The 19,215-nt window shown below is 37.1% G+C and overlaps 1 protein-coding gene across 1 annotated transcript; it reads right to left on the bottom strand.

The window, feature by feature from the left end:
* Positions 1-2,978: 2,978 nt before the first annotated feature.
* On the bottom strand, positions 2,979-9,951 carry LOC113110964 (small glutamine-rich tetratricopeptide repeat-containing protein alpha-like). Its single transcript, XM_026275297.1, has 12 exons — positions 9,818-9,951; positions 9,115-9,260; positions 8,915-9,018; positions 8,419-8,500; positions 8,235-8,334; positions 7,971-8,075; positions 7,075-7,216; positions 6,924-6,986; positions 6,812-6,849; positions 5,203-5,334; positions 4,970-5,093; positions 2,979-3,622 (listed from the first exon to the last, which is right to left on the bottom strand). The coding sequence occupies exons 2-11, from the start codon at positions 9,212-9,214 to the stop codon at positions 4,982-4,984; spliced, it is 978 nt and encodes a 325-aa protein (XP_026131082.1). The 5' UTR covers positions 9,215-9,260; positions 9,818-9,951; the 3' UTR covers positions 2,979-3,622; positions 4,970-4,981.
* Between the last annotated feature and the right edge of the window lie 9,264 nt (positions 9,952-19,215).

Below are 19,215 nucleotides of genomic sequence, written 5' to 3'. Positions count from 1 at the left end.
TCCAGTAAGTTTTCACAAATAATTTACTTCTCATCAGATATACTTTCATTCACACTTAAATGGGTGATCATTAGTGGTGGGACTTTTAATGTATCCTATAGTTACTCAAATCTTTGAATCCCTTCACTAAAAAGATTTATTCAAATTCATTCATTGATTTGTTCAGTACGCCCATTTTTGCCACAGAACAATAGAATTTAAAGTATACTAAAGGAATTAAATTAAATTAAATTTAAAAAGTCAGAATCATGTTATAAAAGAAATTGCAAGATATTAAACCAGAGTTATATATAAAAAAAGAAGTTATAATTGCCAGATAGAAACAAATTTTTTTCTAGAAATTCTGAGTTTATTTCATAATCCTGACTTTGTTAATATGTAATATCAATTAAATATATATCCGATGAGGTGTCTTTGCCATGTGTAAAATCTTGCATTGAACCGTTGTAAACAAGGCCAGGTTTTCTGGACACAGAATGCTAGTTAATGAAACCTTGGATACAACAGTAATCCAATCCAGCCATAATCCTGTCATGAAAAAAAAGCAGATTCACGTGACAATGGTGTGTAATCAGACAGTGCTAATGGGTCTGACGGATCAGGACCTGTAAGCGTCAGATTGTGGCACACTCCAGGTTAAAGGAGCAGACTGATTACATGATGATCTGGAACACTTCCAACTAGGCTATAATTATTCCAACAGTAAATAAGAGAATCCAAAATTAGATAACCAGGAGAATCACTTTAAATAAATCAAAAACGAGTGTTTTGCAACACTAAAATACTAAATCTTCAGGACCACGATGACTACAGGTCCGATGAGGTGCCAGGGGTGGTAAATCACAACTTAAAACATGTTTTCATAAAAATATTAATTGCTAATAAACTAAAGTAAATATAAGGTGGCGTAAACACAGATTTTGGATAAAATATTTGTCGTTGTTTGCAGACAGTAACACCATCCAAACAGTGAAACCACATAATAAATATCCGATCTACAAACATTTCTAAATTCACGTAAAACATACCATTTTTTTTATTATTATTATTGGTAAGTTAATCTATTTTAGTCTATTATTAATTCTACAGTAGCCTATTGAAGAATGCAATCACTTAAATTAGTTGTTTATTTGCTTCACATCACTGTATTTTTATTATTAAATATATATCTCTTATCTATTATTAAAATAATGCTTTGTCTGTCTGTACACCTTAACTGTAATAAACAAATCGGTAACACTTTAAAATAAGGTTCATTAGTTACATTAATTTACTACATTAATTAACATTAACTAATAATGAACTGCACTTATACAGCAATTGTTCATCTTTGTTCATGTTAATTTCCACATTTAATAATACTTTATTAAAATCTTGTTAATATTAGTTGATGCACTGTGAACTAACATGAATAAACAATGAACAGCTTTATTTCTATTAACTAACATTAACAAATATTAATAAATACTGTAAAAATGTATTATTTACTCATTGTTAGTTCATGTTAGTTAATACACTAATGTTTAATAAATGAACCTTATTGTAAAGTGTATGAACGTTGTTCTCCAGAGGCATGCTGTCGCACATCTGACAAGCCACTGTGCGCAACAGAGAACACTCGCCGACAAATTGAGCAGCCTCCGCCATTCTTTCAAATCGACTCTCTGCCAAGAGACCCGCCCTCCTCTGACTCTGATTGGCCGTGAACCTGAAACAAACCAATCAATCCAACGATGGCAGCGAATATTACCCAATCAGGGGCAGAATAGGACGAGTCTTCACAGAATGCCGGTGGGATGATTTGCATGACATGCTGCATTGAAGACAACTCCGAAAATACGGGACAAACCCGGGATGTGCTATTTTATTTCTCAGTTACGGGACGATTCCGTATTTTAAGGGACGGGTGGCAATCCTAGTTGTATAATATTATAAAATAAAATAAGAGTTTGCATTTGAAATTTTTTTTCATTCTGAGGAATACGGAGTCTGTTTTTGTGAGTGAGATGAGTAAATACATGTTCACATTTAGTCTAGAACTACAGTAACATCACAACGCCTCTGCACTTACTCCAGATTTCTCTCAACATGGCAAATTTAGATCTGTCAGTCAAGACATGGAAAACAAAAAGAACTCGTCAGTGGCGTAACGTTAGCGCCTGGGCAGGCAGGGTAAGCACGTGCAAATTAGGCCAATTTTTTTTTTCAATTTAATTAATTTGTGTGCGCAATACATTTTTATGCATATCGTGTAGTAATTTCTTATTTCTCCGTAATGTCTAATTTCTCCGTCATTTCTTGTTTGCGTTTATAATTTTTTGCACTCCGCGGCTGCCGTAGACTATGACGCATCGTCGCGCCAAAAAAAAAAAAAAGAAAAGGAAAAGAAAACACAGTGAGAGGTTACTATAGCGGCTATCTACGTGAACATATAAAGGAATGACAATATAAACATAAAAATGGGGCCTTAAAGAGAAAAGAGAAAGTGGAGAAGTTAGTCACGACACAAAAATTATTTGCGGAGCACAATGTCGCAAAACAGACTATCGGGACTGGCAATTCTTTCCATCGAATGCACGAAGCCGTGAAACACCTCGTTCATCGTGGATGAATTTGCCGAAAGAAAGGACCGGAGAATGCAACTAAAATGAGTGAGTAGTTTTGTGTTTTTACATTTTGGCCGCCGTACCAAAATGACTGAGTAGTTTTATGTTTTTACATCTTGGGCCGCCGTGCCAAGATCAGTTGTTTAAAAAAAGTTTTTTTTTTCTTTGCATATGGGCCCGGGACTGACTTTTTACGCCATTAGAACTGGTGTTACTTTTTGGAAAAAGTAATGCGTTAATTTACTCGTTACTTTACAAAAGTAATCTGATTACATAACTTGTGCTACTTGTAATGCCTTGCCCCCAACATTGCCTACAATTCAACAAAATGCTATGTATATGGGCAGCTTGCTAGATTTTGAGACAGTGATGTTATGGGTGAAAAAAAGTTCCTTTTAATATACCATCACACATATCAGTTCTCCAAAATGGAAAAAGAAAACATCCATTTCTTTTAATCCAAAAAGTTCAGAACAAATGAGGAACCACACTTAAGTAATGGTACTTTGACAAATCTCACTGGTTGCAAGCAATAAGTGGTTGTGAAACATGAAACTTCAGATGCAAAAACACAAAGTCCTATTTGAAATGTGACATTTAATTGTCAATGTTGAGTTTGCACATGTTCCTTGTCAACCCCTTCCTGTTTAGACAGAGACTTGTCTTTGGACAAGTGAATCACTGAGGTGTTACAGCAAATCTGCATTATGTCCATGTAGCAGTGCTTTATTTCTCTCAGTCCAGTAACATGGATTATTACTTGGTAATATAGTGTTAACCCAATGTGATATTTCATTGATAAACATTTGCTGGAGTCCAGTGCCCAATTATGATGTGTACATGTGCACTGATGACCTCGTCCAACCGGCAGGGCAATGTGGGGCAGTGGGAACTCATGCAGTTTTTATAGATGAAAAAATTCTGTCTCGTCCCTAGAGTGGAAGGTACAAGGTGTATCTTAAAAAATTTAAAAGTAGCCCATCTTCCAAAAGGTCCACCATGTCCAGAATAAAACTCTGCACAAAATGAGAGAAGTAATGGTGAACAACATTTGTAAAGCTCAACCACAACATAAAAAAACCTATAGAACATCTTAAGGCAAGACACACCTGGTGAATAAGATTTAAAAAATATTAATTTACAGATTAACATGCTGACCAAACTGTATATATATATTTTTAATGTTACTTTCAAAGGGTTAGTTCACCCAAAAATGAAAGTTAGGCTGCGTTTTACTCACCCTCGATGAAACCAGTCAGAGTTATATTAAAAATGGTATTCGATATTTCAGGTTGTTTCACTTCTGAGCAGCGATCTCATATGCAATTCCCCCAGAACTGCTAGATTAAAGTGAATATTACGTTTTGAATATAGATATTTTTCTTACGGAAACGCATCGATTCTTTACCGGAGGTCTTTGTTCACCAGCACCCCCCCCCCCCCCAGAGCAGTTCTTGAAAGGGCGCTTTTTTTATTTCACGTCTTTTGAACTGAAGGAATGCAACACCAATTGAGTGCAATGAAACAGCTTGAAGGATAAAAGACAATTTTTTATATAACTACGGCTAGATTTGTCTGAAAGAAGAAAGTCATATAGACCTCAGGGGTGAGTAATGTTCATTTTTGGGTGAACTAACCCTTTAAATATGCAACTGAGGCACGGTCTAAATAAATATGCACAAATCTGCATACATATCACTATCTGGTCTTCGGATGAAGATTCACTACTGCTCACAGAACCATGCTTCCCTGAAAGATATGCATGACAATCACAACATTTGTCTAATCACAATTGTGATTTCATTTTGATTTATCTAGCAGCCCTACTATTTATGCTAATTTAAAATAGCATATTCTCTTAGTGACAGATGCTATTAACACAGTGCAAATAACAATGGATTATGTTTACACCAAAGAAAATAGCAGTATTTTTTATGATATGCTATTTACACTAAGTGCAAACAACTATAGATTCTATTTTCATCATGTTAAAATAGCAGGATTTTTGGCTATTTATACCACTTATTGCAAATAATTATCTGCACCTCAGTATTGTATTACACTATAAAAAAGTATGCAATAATAATGCATTAAGTAGAAATTATACCCTGATAAAGATATGTATCGTAATTTAAATCAACAGACACAAACAGTTAATGTGCAATAAAATAAACAATTAAAAGTGCATTTTGGATGTTTTCCTTCCACTATTTTGAAAAAAATTATTCAAAGCCAATAACCCAAAACATCAAAATTGACCAGTGCATGAAAACTGTTTTTGCCTGTAGTGCCTTGCCTTAAAGTCTAAAGCCTATTAAAGCTATGTTTCACAAAAATACTTGAATTAGAGTTATTTGTGGTACCATAGAGGGTTGTCAGTGTTCGTCACTGCCAGCACTACTGGGAGGTCGACTGCGTATTTGACTCCTCAACTGCTCTATAAGCTCAGGGTTCTGCTGCTGCATTTGCTGGGCAAACTGCTGACCACTGTGACAGAAAAACACCAGTTAAGAACCACTGAATATAACTTGGAATTTTCTGTTTGGAAGTAGAATGAAACCTATGAAAATCACAGGACAGTGATGTTTAAACTTACGCCTGTATGAGGCTGGAGAGATCATTGGGACCACCTGTAGCACCTGCACTTCCTGCTCCAGCTCCTGCTGCTGCTCCTGGCGAGGTGGCTCCTCCCATAGGACCGTAAGCCCCAGACATCATACCTGACATCCTACATGGGCACAGAAATAGCTGATATACATTTCTGCTAAGAACAAAGTCTTGTTTGGTTGGTACAACTGCCCCGAAACAGTGATGCATTGAAAATTTCAGCAAGCAAAAATATTCAGCAGAAATAGTTCAGGAGGGCCATTGCCATTTCTTGACATAAAATCTGTGCAATTTAAATGTTTGTAGGACTTTTTAGTTTTTAGTTTACGTGTTAATTATTAAATATATAATTGATTATTAATAGTGGTGTCAATCAGCACGTTAACGGAGACAATTAATTTTTTTCAGTTTAACGCATAAAAATATTTAATGCAATTAATGCAAGGGCTGGGTTAGGGCTGGCCAACCTACACTTAAAACTGCTGCTTCTGTCACCTTTTAAATTTTTTTAAATAATTAACAATTAAAATTAATAAATAATAAAATACTTTTTAAAATATATTTATAATGATTTTTTTTATTTTTATTTCTTAGTAAAGATCAGTTTCGCTCTTTATTAACACCTGAAAATCTTTGCCCTTTAAACTGATGTAAGTCACATGGCCCAACTAAAATGCAAATAAAACCTAAATATCATAGACAAATCATAGAAAGGACCCCTGCAGACCCTCATGATTGTATGTAAGGTTCAATAATTTTCTTAAATCAGGGCTCTACATTTAGCATTATCACAATAATGAACTTTTATTTATTTATTTTTTTGAGGTGGAGATCCATCATTTTTATCAATAATAGGGATGTAACAATATTATCAATATCATGATATCGTGAAAGCAATGTGCGGATGTCTCAATATAACCATGATCACATGACTATATGAAACTATAGGTCTACAGGGCAAAAAGTGTCATTCATAAAATATATTTAAACCTATCATTCTCACATAAAAGGTCTTGGGCCATTATGCTTTGGCACAGTAATAAAACGAACTAATAAAAGCACAATATGGCTTAATCCCTTCAATTCTGTTTTCTCTGTGTGTATCAAAGCGAAGCACGCACATTGTTGAGGCGATCAGCTCGTGATTCAGTGTTTTCCTTACCTCAGAACGGTTCAGTTCACAGTGAATGAATGTAGTGAACTCTATTGCAAGTGCTGTGATTTTAGCCTGCGTTTGGGAATGCAGCGGCCACCAGTTGTTGTTTTTTTTTATGGTACTATTTCACAAGATTTGTAGCGAGACACGTTTTTGTAATCCTGTTTTTACTGAAGTTGGAGTTTTCTACTGCCGTTTCCATCAAGATAAAAGCTTAAAAGTGTAGTATGAATTCCTGATGATATTATCGTATCGAGAAATTTTGATCTTTTTACATACCTAAGCTTTATAAATGGCAATTTATTTCCTAAGCTCATTGAATATGAAATAATTTAAGTATTAAACATCTGTTTCTTGAATACTAATAAAAAAATCATCACTTCATGCAGAGCGAGAATATTATGTGTATAATAAATGATGTATTTAAGATTTGTCTACTCACATTTGCTGCACTTGTGGGTTGTTCATTAAATTAGATGCCTAAAGAGAGTGACAATGAGTTAGTGATGAGAAGCAAGCATTAATGATGAACATACAGATGTATTTCTACTGACCATGCTCATGAAACCAGGGTTACTCAGCAAACCGGCCAGGTCAACACCACCCAAACCCCCTGCCTAACAAAGAGAAACACATGGGCTTTAGCACATCTCTGTTTTCCACAGAGAGAAGAAAACGATTATCAGGGTTGTTCTGTGAACTCACCGGGCTGGGCTGTCCCTCCTTCATCTTCTGTTCTGCTATTTGCAGGTTGGCTTTGTAAGTGTCGTTGTCAGGGTCCAGCTCCATCGCTTTCTTGTAGTAGCTCACAGCCTCTGAGTATTTGTTCAAACTTGCAAGAGCAAGCCTTGTTTTTAAGCAAAACACAAATTAAGAAGAAATTGTGACACCAGAATCCATTACTATCTTATTTATTTTTAAATGAGGGTATCTGCAGGGTTTTTGAAAACAAATTTAAATATTTTGAAACCTTAAGACCTACACAAACCAAAATGAATGCAGTATGTCCTTTGAGAACATGAATCATGCATGTATCTCAATTTCTGCGTGATTAAATAGGCTGCAGCACATATTCAGGGAGGATTTAGTGTTGCTTTGAATTAAATGTCAGATACAGTTTGAGTAACCAAAGTACCGATGATAACTAGAAAAAATAATGATGCATAATGCATAACAACTCTGCAATGCAATAGGTATCTTATTTTTAAATATCAATGCTTTCCTACTTCCAATTGTTTGTAAAAAGTGATGAGAGATATGACATGCATTTTCTGCAACCATCTACAACATATTACAATATAAACACTATAAAGGTAAAAACTGCATAATGCATCAACAGAAGATGAATTCAAATGTTCTACAGGCTCGCGCTTGGACCACAGGACTGCATTCAGACTTTGAACACACTTATTTACTTAAATCATAACATTTTGAAACATATCAGACTGTATCATGATTATTGCTTTTCTCAATTTTATGAAGTAGGGTGAAGTCAAGACCTGTGTGGACCCTGAAGTTGAAAAAGATGTTTAAACAATTGGCCTTCAATAATTTATCTGTGCACAACATTTTAGGGGGAAAAATAAAAACATCACAATTACCCCATCCTCCCATACGCTTTACTGTAGTTTGGATCGATTCCAATGGCTCTTTCACAGTCTTGAACGGCTCCAGCATAGTTCCCCAGTTTGCTGTAGGCTGCAGCTCTGAAAATCATTTTTAACAATTACATTACGTTTCAAATAATAAAAACAATTCTTCAAAATATAAAAATTAATAAAATACTTTTCTATTTATTCTTGGATAATGCAAATACTACAGCATTAAATTTTTTCTTTTTCGGATTTAATGAAAAGTGCATATACCTGTTGCAAAAGTAGACAGCATTTTGAGGATTCAGCTGGATGGCTTTAGAGTAGAACTCAACAGCTGCACTAAAGTTCTCTACCTTCATCTGATCGTTACCTGCAGAGACAAACATGCAACACTTTCAGTGAGAACACCGTAGGAAGTGTCCAAAAATGGCAATGGTGTGACGGATGGTCTTACCATCTGTTTTAAGACGCTCTGCCTCTGCTAACTGCTCCTCTGAAGGTGAACCACAGGATGGATTGGTCTTAACTTGTGGTGTCTGCAACATAGAGCAATGTCTTAGGTGAAATCCATTCAAAGTTATGAATACCATTCCAAAACAACATGGATTAGACCGGGGGATTTCTATTTTTTTAAATGCCATGGACCACCAGATATGATCATCATCATGTGTGGTATCCCCATCCTAAAATTTCAAAGACGTCTATAAAGTTTCTTACATAAAGACCCATTACTGTAAAAATTGTTTCAACTCATTACAATACTGTACTTTAACAGTAATGTATTTTCTTTTTTTTTTTTTTTTTTAGCAGTTTTTACCTACTTTTTTATTTTTACACTTTTTATCTAAACATTTCTCCGGACCCCTATCACTCCCTTGCAGTCCCCTGGTGGTCCTCAGATCCCAGTTTGAAAACACCTGGATTGGATGACACTCGTGAACAGCTTTTACCCGTTTGGTTGCAGAGGCAAATATCTCTGGCAGAGACTGATTGACTGCTAAACTCTGGTCCTCTAGAGAGACACCAAATGCCGTCTCCAGGCACTGGATGGCAACTAGATAAAAGGGTAAATAAATAAAAATTGAAAAATATGAATTACCCACCAATAGCATAACATTGTCCAGCACTGATTCTGGCATTGATGTATTACCTTCTAAACTTTCTTGAGCATCGGATGACAAACTCCCAGAAGACAGCTGATCATGGAGAAACTGAATGATGGAGAACGCAAGATGCTTCGTGTCTGCCATTCTGTCTTGAGGACTAAACCTCACCAAATAAATATGTGAAGGAACCCTACGAGACAGGGATTTGTGTTATTATCACCAAAGACAACAATACAGAAAAACAGCATGATAATGGTACCTTAAATCAGAGAAACCTCAGTTTGGAAAGATTTGGAGCAGATTTCCAATGTTACAATGTATTTATTACAGTTTTTATTGGAGTTCTGGAGTTAATACTTTCAATAAACACTTGATAACTTACACAAGATTAAAACTAGAAATAGCAGCTTACGATAGACTTTTACAAATTAACGACTTTTAGATGTGTAACCATTGCTGAGAAGAACTGGTAACTCTTAAACATGTTCACTAAGTCAAAACAGATGGAACATTCTAGCACAAACTAGCTGTTAGCTCATGCTAATGGTTTACATTGGTTCACAACGGGAGTGCTAATTCTCTTAGCATTGGTTTCAGTTCGCTCGTGTGATTTAGCATACATACAAAAGAGGATTTAATGAGAATTGAAAGTGAACTAGCCGCCATTCACCGTTTTACTCTAAAAGCAATCAGGGTGTTATTTGGTCTAACAGACTCTAATAAAAAGTATGTTTAATTCACACTCACCAGTTGTCTCCTCTCAAGAATCTCTAGCCAGCAGAGAGTGCTGACGATTCATGTGCGTGCGCGCGCACGTAACGCGCGTGTTGTCGCATGTTGGGTTAGCGCTCAACTCAAGTGCTGTGTTCGAAATGCCATACTATCATACTAATCTTACTATTTCTGCAGTATCCAGTATGTATGCTGTGCAACGTGCAAATGTTATGTATGCATGAAATACCCGGATGACCAACTATATTTACCAGAATTTGCTAAATATAACTCTGTAATCAGTACAGAAGCTGTGTTCAGAATGGCATACAACCATTCAACTCCTACTGCATTGTAGTATGCTGTGTGTATACTGTGAATAGTAAGTGAATGTATGCATGAAATTCCCGTGTTACCTGCTACATTTACTGAAATTTGATGTATGCATCTGAAGACACTGCATGGGACATGGTTTCCCAGAACACAACAGGCTCCATTAATGTTACATCTTCATGAGAGAACTGGAGGCAGGGAATTGTATTTATTAATGTAATACTTTTATATATATATATACACACACATAATATATGACATAATGTGTTCCACTGATTCCTCCTCTTGATCATGATCACATAAGCCAGTCAGATGTTTCCTTATTAGATGTAATGTTTTATTTAACCCTGCGTGTCCCATTCTCAATAGTGCAATTATACCTTCTATTTTGTTATTTCCTTTACAAACCCTCCTACTTTCTCCTGGATTCTATAGTAATGTCTACCTGTTGTCAAATTTGCTTGTGTACATTCTGACATTATGTAATGAAACGTTATGTGACAAGCATACAGAGCATACAGAAGTATAACTATAAGAAACCATGTGGCCCAAAAAGAATTTGGTCACCCTCCCATTTCTCAGATGTAGGATTTATTAATTTATTTGAAAAAAAAAAATAATTCATGTAAAATGCTGAATATAGAAATATTCCATGTAAATGCAATTTTGTTGATAAATATGAATTACACTATATGAATTGATGAACAGTATGCAATTGTATGTAATTAATAAAACAAATGTAGCAATAAAAGGCCTATAGGCCCTGATGATTTATAAACATGTTTGAATTATTAATAACTCTATGAATTATGTTAATCATTAAGGTAAAATAACATCCCAACATGATTTTGTTTGTCGGGCAACCAATTATTATTATTTTTTATTTATTTTAACCTTAAAAATTTTTGCATGTTGGGCACCATTCACCTTGCATTTGATGGAGAAAGTCCTCAGATATTTTCCTTCAAAACGTTCATCTCTTTGGCTGAGGCAAGAACGTCATGTACATCACGAACTGAAGGCCTTGGATTGTAAACTCGGTATGTGTCAGTTTATAAAGCTAACACAAGAGGGCAGCACAGTCTTATCTCTCATTAGAAATGTGCGGCATAAATGTGGCTTATTCTATTCAATATGCGTAATTTATGCAGGTTATTTGTTTAGTGAAAGATTTGTATAAAATGACTTTACTTATTATAATAATATATTGGGTCACCAGTCCTTTTAAATCTGATGGCCTTTATCTAATATCTGATAACACTGATAATGCTGATAAAGTCATTATTGTCATTATTACCCCATAGTGAGCAAAAAAAAAAGGTTAAACAACAATCAGCATGCAAAACGGTTGTGAGGGACACACGTGATTGCAGATTAGAATTTCCATGAATATCCCGTTTTATAATTAAATTAAAAACAATGCAGCCACATGCTTTGCTTCTGTGAAGCAATGATCCGTCTTTTTTTCATCACGATGTCAAATTAAGAGAATTAAATTAAGAATGTCTCACATGTTACGCATCCGTCTGTAATTAAGTGACTGCAAACAAAGTCTTATCATAACATTTATTTAAGTTTAAGTAGAAACATTACCAATTCTGTTTCTGTGGTCTTACACAACACATCACAAGTCTGCTCGTTGCTCAGTCATGTGAACCGTTTTCTGATCTCTGGAGCATTTGCTCTGAGAAGCTCAGAATACTTAAAAAGGTAATAGGCTTTAAACCCCTGCCACTCATCAGCCATATTCAGGCAAGAACCAGGCCACTGTTTATAGAGTGTCACACATTGTTGGCAGCTAAAAATGAGCTACTTTTGAAAAATTCGGACATTATTTACTTAAAAGCAAAAGTTAGGCAGGTCGACCCAGCTGCTCAAGTGCACTGGGCTTTTATCTTCAATTGATTCGTAAGAAGTCAAACCGTTAGCATCCTGTGAAGTGAAAAGCTGCAGGTTGGAAAGAAACAAATCTGTCATTAAGGTGTCTTAACTTAATTTTTGCCCAAACTAAGAGTCCAAAATCCATAATGGTGCTTCCTCCAAAAAAGTCCATCCCGTGTTGTCTTCTCACTTCAAAATCCACCGACATATTTGTTTAGAACTGTTTTTTACATATAAACAATGATTGATCGGAGCATATTTCTCTCCTGATTCAGAAAATATGACTTTTTCACTGGAGAAAGCAATATTATGGATAGTGGCCTCACATTTTAACTGGAAGCAATTGAAATTTAAAAAGGATTTTTCTTACAAACATGCATTTTTTTGCTTATGTTTTTTTTTTTTTTACTCCGCCATTGAATTTTTTTTTTAAGCAAAGCACAGCAGAATCATCAGTTTCTCATTTCTGAATAACAAATAGTAGTGGTGTTACTGAAAGAATCATTGTTTTATTAAGCAAATAATTGAATGACTCCCTCATAAAGACACTTGTCATAAAGAACTCCCCTTACGTCTTGCTCTTGCTTTCCTATTTTGAAATGTCTATACCTCACTACTTTTTAAAAGTAACTGCATAAAGTATCGGCAGGCTTTGACATGCAACTTCCAGGCACATAGGAGGGTCCACAGAACATGTCAAAACAGCAGCAGCCACTGCGTGGGTTTTTAGGTGTCTAATACAAGACGCACTGGGCTCGTAAAGCAGGGTGGACCGGTGCAGGGCCATCCGTAATCTTTCTGACAGCCTCATCTCTTGAGCCCACTATGTAATGGAATCCAATAATTTGTGGGAGGTGTGAATGTTCCTTAAGACGTTTATCATCCTCCGAGAGCTCATAGAGAGATCATTACGATAACAAAGGCCTTCTTACAGGAACCCGTAGCTCATCCGCATTCTGTTGACTTGACAAGAGGCATGTTTCCATGTAATTTCCTGTGAGAGTTTTCTGTGAGAGATTTTCTTTCTTTTGCCAAGGTTTATTGCTCCCGGTTATGGTTGCCTGTCACTCTTAAAAAAAAAATCACATTCAGTCCATCGAAGATGAGTTTTTTTCTTCGGGACAGATTTGAGAAACGTAGCATTACAACACTTGCTCAATAGTGGATCCTCTGCAGTGAATGGGTGCCATCAAAATGAGAGTCCAGACAGCTGATAGAAAGTTCACAATAATCCATCAGAAATCCATTCGACTCCAGTCCATCAATTAACATCTTATGAAGTGAAAAGCTGTGTTTGTAAGAACCAAATTAATCATTAAGGCATTTTAAACTTAGTGTTGCTGTTGGTCACAATATGAATCCATAATAATGGTGCTTCCTCGAGTGAAAAAATGTCCATTCTCTGTTGTCCTCTCAAATCAAATCTACCATAATATTTGTTTAGAACTGTTTTGGAGCTGTGGTCACATTTAATATTGAAAAAAAGAGTTCACTTCTCACTTGAGGGTGAAAAAAGTTCTCCACACATATCACCGAATTCAAGTTTGTCTCACGAATGTGATGCATTGGCCAACAGAAAATATGCTTTGTTTAAAAGTGACTTCTGTGTGAGTGGTGTGTCATGCATCTCTACGCTTTTGACAAAAAAACCTTGTTTTGCCTGAAAAATTTAGCCAAAATTTGATATCTTTTGTCTCCTCTGTAAACCTTGGGAAAGCAAGGCCTTGCAGGATGTTTGAGTTTGGAAACTTATGTAGTAAGTATAATTTGTCACTGTTCATAATTCATGTATTTACTGTGCCAAAAAATCTACATCTTAAGTTATGAATATAACCTCAAATATTAAGAAAATGTGGATACCTCTTGGTCAAGGTTGTTTTTTTTTTATGTGAAAAAGGTGTTGTAATATAATCTCCATAATCATCGGGAAGAAGGAGGCGGGAACCGGTGGACAATCATACAAAGACTTTAATTACAAAAATAAACACAAAACAGCGCATCAGCCCCACACGGACGACTGATGCGCACAAATAAAAACCAAAACACAACTAAAAGCCCAGGCCTGGTCCTCTCTCATCCTTCACTGTCGTCGCTCCAGTTTTATATCCTTCCATCTCCTACGTGGGACTCGATACCGGCGGTGGGGCGCAGGTGTCGCTGATTTCCCAATCATTCCACCGGCCTCACTCCTCGTTCCCACGTCCCTCGGCCCCGCCCCAATCGCCACAGGTGTACATCAGTCTCTTTGGCTTAACTTATCTGTCTGAGGTAATAAAAACTGTCTCAGTGAAGACTCTTTGACAGATCACAGTTAATTAAACTGGGATTAATTTCAGATTTAAAGATTCACTATATTGACAATATTTTATTCTTAATATGTAAGACAAAATGACATATTGTATATTTATATATTTACATATTTCATAAATTGTGTGAGTCTCATCTACAATAAACAAAATGTCAGTTGCTTGTGTAGTTCAGTATATTTATGCCTCTATTCTACCTCAAGGTCTTAAAATATCTTATACCAGATATTATTTCAACCCTCATGAACCTTTTTAGACAAAAGAAGTACTATTCCTTTTGGAGAGAGGAACTTTGACCTGAATACACTGATGAAACAGCTAAAAGCACTAAAAGGATGGAGCAGGCTGCTTGGGAGTTTTTAAAATGGAAACAGTTATTATTGTTCAAAGGTCCATTATGCACAGATGGCGGTGAACACCATTCAGACTCCCTTTAAAAAATGATTAAAACCTGATTGACCTCACTCTAAATAACTTACAGCATGCTTTTATTAATAAAGTATTAATGACAGTTTGATTAGCGCTTTATTAAACCGGTCAGACTATATTATGTTAGCTTTTATTCTGTTCTTAAAGAGGGCATGGAATGGAAATTGTGTCTTTTCTTTCCTATTGTGATGTAGGCTTCATCTGAGAGAAATGGCATCTTGAACGAGAAAAACAATGGGTGGCAATTGATTGGATTGTTGTCATTTGCTAATTGCTGCCATTGACCAGTCAATTTTGATTTCATGGTGAATTTAAATACTTCCTTTGAGGTGTTTAAATGTTCTTTAAAAGAATTGCATTAGAATGGCTAAAACATGTAGGCAAAAGCATTGACTTCTCTGACATTTTCTGAGGATAAAAGATCCTCAGAGAACACCCAAGCAGAAAGACTTTTAGGTTATATGTGGTGGGGAAACAAAGGTTCTACTCAGCTTTAGATGAAGGTCTACTCAGTGGGACACTGAACTGTCAATCTTGGCAAATAGAACTTTCCAGCTGTTTTCAGAGAGCATCATTTGAGACCGAACACTCTGAGTAGAGGTCAAGGCCATTTGGAATCTTTTTTTTTTTTTTTTTTGCTGGCAGCTTTGCTTTTGAGATGATGATGATAAAATGGGAGGAATGCTTTCGAAAGTATTATCTCTTGGTACATATCTCACCCTGCAGGGTTTGTTTTACATGAATACCACAAATAATTAAGCTTGTAGAGAGATTTTTTTTTTTTGTAAACGACTTTTAGTGTCTGGTAGATGATAAGATGATAAATAAAAAAAACCCTGAGTGGCCTGTTATGGTTTTGTTGTCTGTGTTTTCTGTGACCTAGTTTTCACCTCATGTGTCTTGATTTGATTTACCTGCCCTTCATAAATTAAGTCATTATCATCTGTGTATTTAAACTCCCCTCTTCTCTCTTTTAGGGTGCTTTCACATTAGCACTTTTGGTGCGCACCCGGGTTCGATTGATGTCAGAGTTTGGTTCGTTTTTTGGATGATGTGAATGCTGTCTTTTGTACTCGGATGCGCACCATGCGTACCTGAGTCCACTTAAAAATGGTGGTCTGGGGTACGCTTCATGTGAACTCTGGTACGGTTTGCTGCTTATGTGAACGCAATCGTACCAAATCGCGGAAGTGAACCGCTTTTAATGACAAATTATTTGATGAAAATGTGTTTTTGTGTGTGTGTTTCACTCAATTTCCTGATGAGCGTGACTGACGCGCTGCAAGCAGAGAGCTGTACATCTCATTTATGTTCGCCTTCTACATTTTTTAGAGCATTTTCAGTACATTCGTAAGACAGACGCAAGTGCAGTTATGTACCGAAGCTTTATAAACAAAACGAACAGTTCAAAAACGGAATACATAAAAGTGCAGAGAGTAATGTTATGCATTTGCCGCCTTCCCCTGCGCTGTTGTTACCAAGCAACATGGTAAACAGCTGCTGGCTTGATGACGCAAGCGAACCACAGTTCGGACTCAAATATTATAATATGAACACACAGTCCAGCGGGGGGAGGGGGGAGCAACCGAACTCGGGTTCGGACCAGGCAAGTGAACAAAGTGTGAAAGCACTCTTAGTTGAATGGTCTCATCAGTTTGTGGATGTTTAGTATTTCCCTGTCATTTGTATTATTAAAAGATATTCTCTTCTTTGTCATCTTACCTGCCTGTGGATTTATATACACGCCAATGACAGAAGACCAGGCCGAAACCAAAGTATTTTTGTTTGCTTTTGTATTCAGTGCAGCTGAATTTCAGGGAATTATGCTGTTCTTCTCCTGCTGGTGTGCCCTCTTGAGGACAATACACAGGATTCCTTAGACCTCGCACTCAATTCCCAGACTGCCTGACGACATTTTATTTTGTAGGAAGACTAAATTATCTGGGAATTTCCTTAAGGGAGCCTTGCTGCTTTGTGGAGCGGGTGCTTGTAAACCATGATTTACCATTCACCATCTTCAATGCCAACTCCCCAGCCCCACTTCCAAACCAGATCCTAGCCAGCCTTCACCCAGTCTAATGGAGTTGAGCCAAAGAATGAGTCTGACCAGGTGTGTGAGCCAGCTAAAACACCCGACCCAGTGGGGATTCTTGTGTGTGGGCAAGGAGAAAGGCCTTGCCAACATCCCCGCCACAGACAGTGAGCTACAGAATGCATATTGATTTATCCTTTTAACCCTTAATCTTCCTCTCCATCTAACCATGTCGATCTGGTTCTCCCAGTCATGCATCTATTGAATTTTCGCTGGTTCTATCCAGACCTAAATCCTATGCATCTCCGCTGGTTTTGTCCAGCCCTGACCCTTATGAATATCTCACGCATACACCCTCCCTCCCTATTCCACCTTCGCCTTTTGTCTCTCTTAATCCCTAGACTTTTACCTGTCTATCCGTCTCTTCACTTCTGCCAGCTACAGCTTATGTCACTTCAATCCAGCCTCAAGAACCATCACCTCTACTTTGGCCTATTATTGTACCAGCCCTGCTGGACTTCCTAATCTCTTCAGTCCTGAGCCTGCCACCACTCCTCACTCAATTTCAAGCACTCTTCCTAAGCTCCACTGCTGTGTGTATCCCCTTTGCACACTTCCAGCCAGCTCTCGCCTATGTGGTCCGTATCGGGGCTTCCTACCATCAGCTATAACTTGCCGTGAGGTTCCCCTGTCTCTATTCCAGCCACAGCATCCTGAACTCCACCTTGGTCCTTCGACCCTCAGACTCTGCCTAGGCTCCTAGCTTCATTGTCTCTACCATGGCATGTCGTCCCATCTTCTCCACTCCCTTATCCCTCCGGCTCCACCTTGGTCAGTCGTTAACCATGCACTGCCTCAGGACTCCACTCCTCTGGCTTTGCCTTGTCACATTGTCACCCTTCTCTGTCAGACTCCTCCTTCCCGTGGGCTTCACTTTTGTCCTCAGGCTCCACCATGGTCTTCCAGATCCCTGCCTCCACTTCAGTCACCGGAATCTGCTGCTTTGCCTTGGCCCTCCAGATCCTCATAGTCGCCTAGGCTCCATGACTGCTTGGCTCTGTTTGGGTCACCATCCATACCGGAATTGTCGCAAGAGCTCACACCCTCTTTTCTCCGTAGCTCCTCACTCCTGCGACTCCACAAACACGCGCCTTCCCTGAAGTAATATTTTCTGTGCGTTAATAGCCTTTTTATTTTCTCACAGATAATTTTGTTGGCACCACATGATAAAGCTATTTCTTTAAATTAAATATGAATGTATGTACTAACCAACCAATCAAAACCATGACAACTAACAAACAACAGACTTTTAACCAACATAACCAAATAGTGTTTCAACCAAATCACCTATACTGCCTTTAGAATCTCACAGGTCACTTGAATCCTTTTTACTTACTGTTTAATGACTGTTTAATTCTTGCATACTCTTATTTTTTTTTTTTTTATTTTTTTTTTTTACATTTTATATAGTACGGAAGTAGTTTACATTTTAAATAGTACGGTTTCTATATCTGCAGTCTTGAACGTTCACTGAAATATCATTGGTCCAAAATCTTTTTCCTCAAAGCTGTACAATGAATATCACTGATCTTGTGACTGGCTGTGACTGTCATGTTATGCAAAATTACAGCTTTCGTTGTTTAAAAAATGCTTGTCGTGGGAGTCTTATTGTATTGCGCCTGGTTGGGGCATGATGAAACCGATTAACAATCCCAAAATATCTGATTTGTTTACATTTCCCACACTTTCAAAGGAAGTCGGCGCAAACATCCGGCCAAGGAATGATGAATAAATATTTCTCATTCCTAGTTATCAAAATTATTCCATTCCTTATATGACGTCAGCTAAATATAAACCTATTATTTCTGAGGAACAGTTCCCAAAACCATAAAAGAAAAAAGGCAAACACATTTAAAGGGACAATAAGTAACTTTTTAGGTATTTTATTATCTAAAATCAATATTTTTATTCATAAATATGCCCTCAATGGTGTACAAATACCTATGCCAATGTTTAAACTAATCCTTGTAAATGAAGAATTTATTATCTTTATATACATGGGACGGGTAGGTTGACGGAGGCTTCCATGTAGTTCCGCCATCTTGCAAAACTATAATAGCAGAGAGGGACAAAAAGTACTAAGCCAACGCGTTTCCACAGCGCGTTTTCGGTCAGAGCCAGAAACTCAGGTGCAGAGCAGTGAGAGGCGCTTGAAACTGCACAGGCAAGTTTAAAAGTCTGGATTGCATTCTTATTATGGACCATACATATGCCGCGCCACAGGAGAAGAAAACATCGTCGCCAAAACAGTAAAAAATAGAACGTAAAAGGAAACGTGACCGTAGATTACAGAAAACAAGAGTTAATGTCGGGGAAGCTTTTTCTAGGTGGAAAGAGCTAATGCTTGATAAAGATTTCAAAAGAGACGCTGAAGTGGCCAGTTTTCTTCTCGA

This window comes from Carassius auratus, chromosome 11 (genome assembly GCF_003368295.1).
Source record: "Carassius auratus strain Wakin chromosome 11, ASM336829v1, whole genome shotgun sequence".
Lineage (NCBI taxonomy): Eukaryota > Metazoa > Chordata > Actinopteri > Cypriniformes > Cyprinidae > Carassius > Carassius auratus.
Note: the sequence above shows the minus strand (reverse complement) of the source record. Positions and strands in the feature narration are given on the sequence as shown.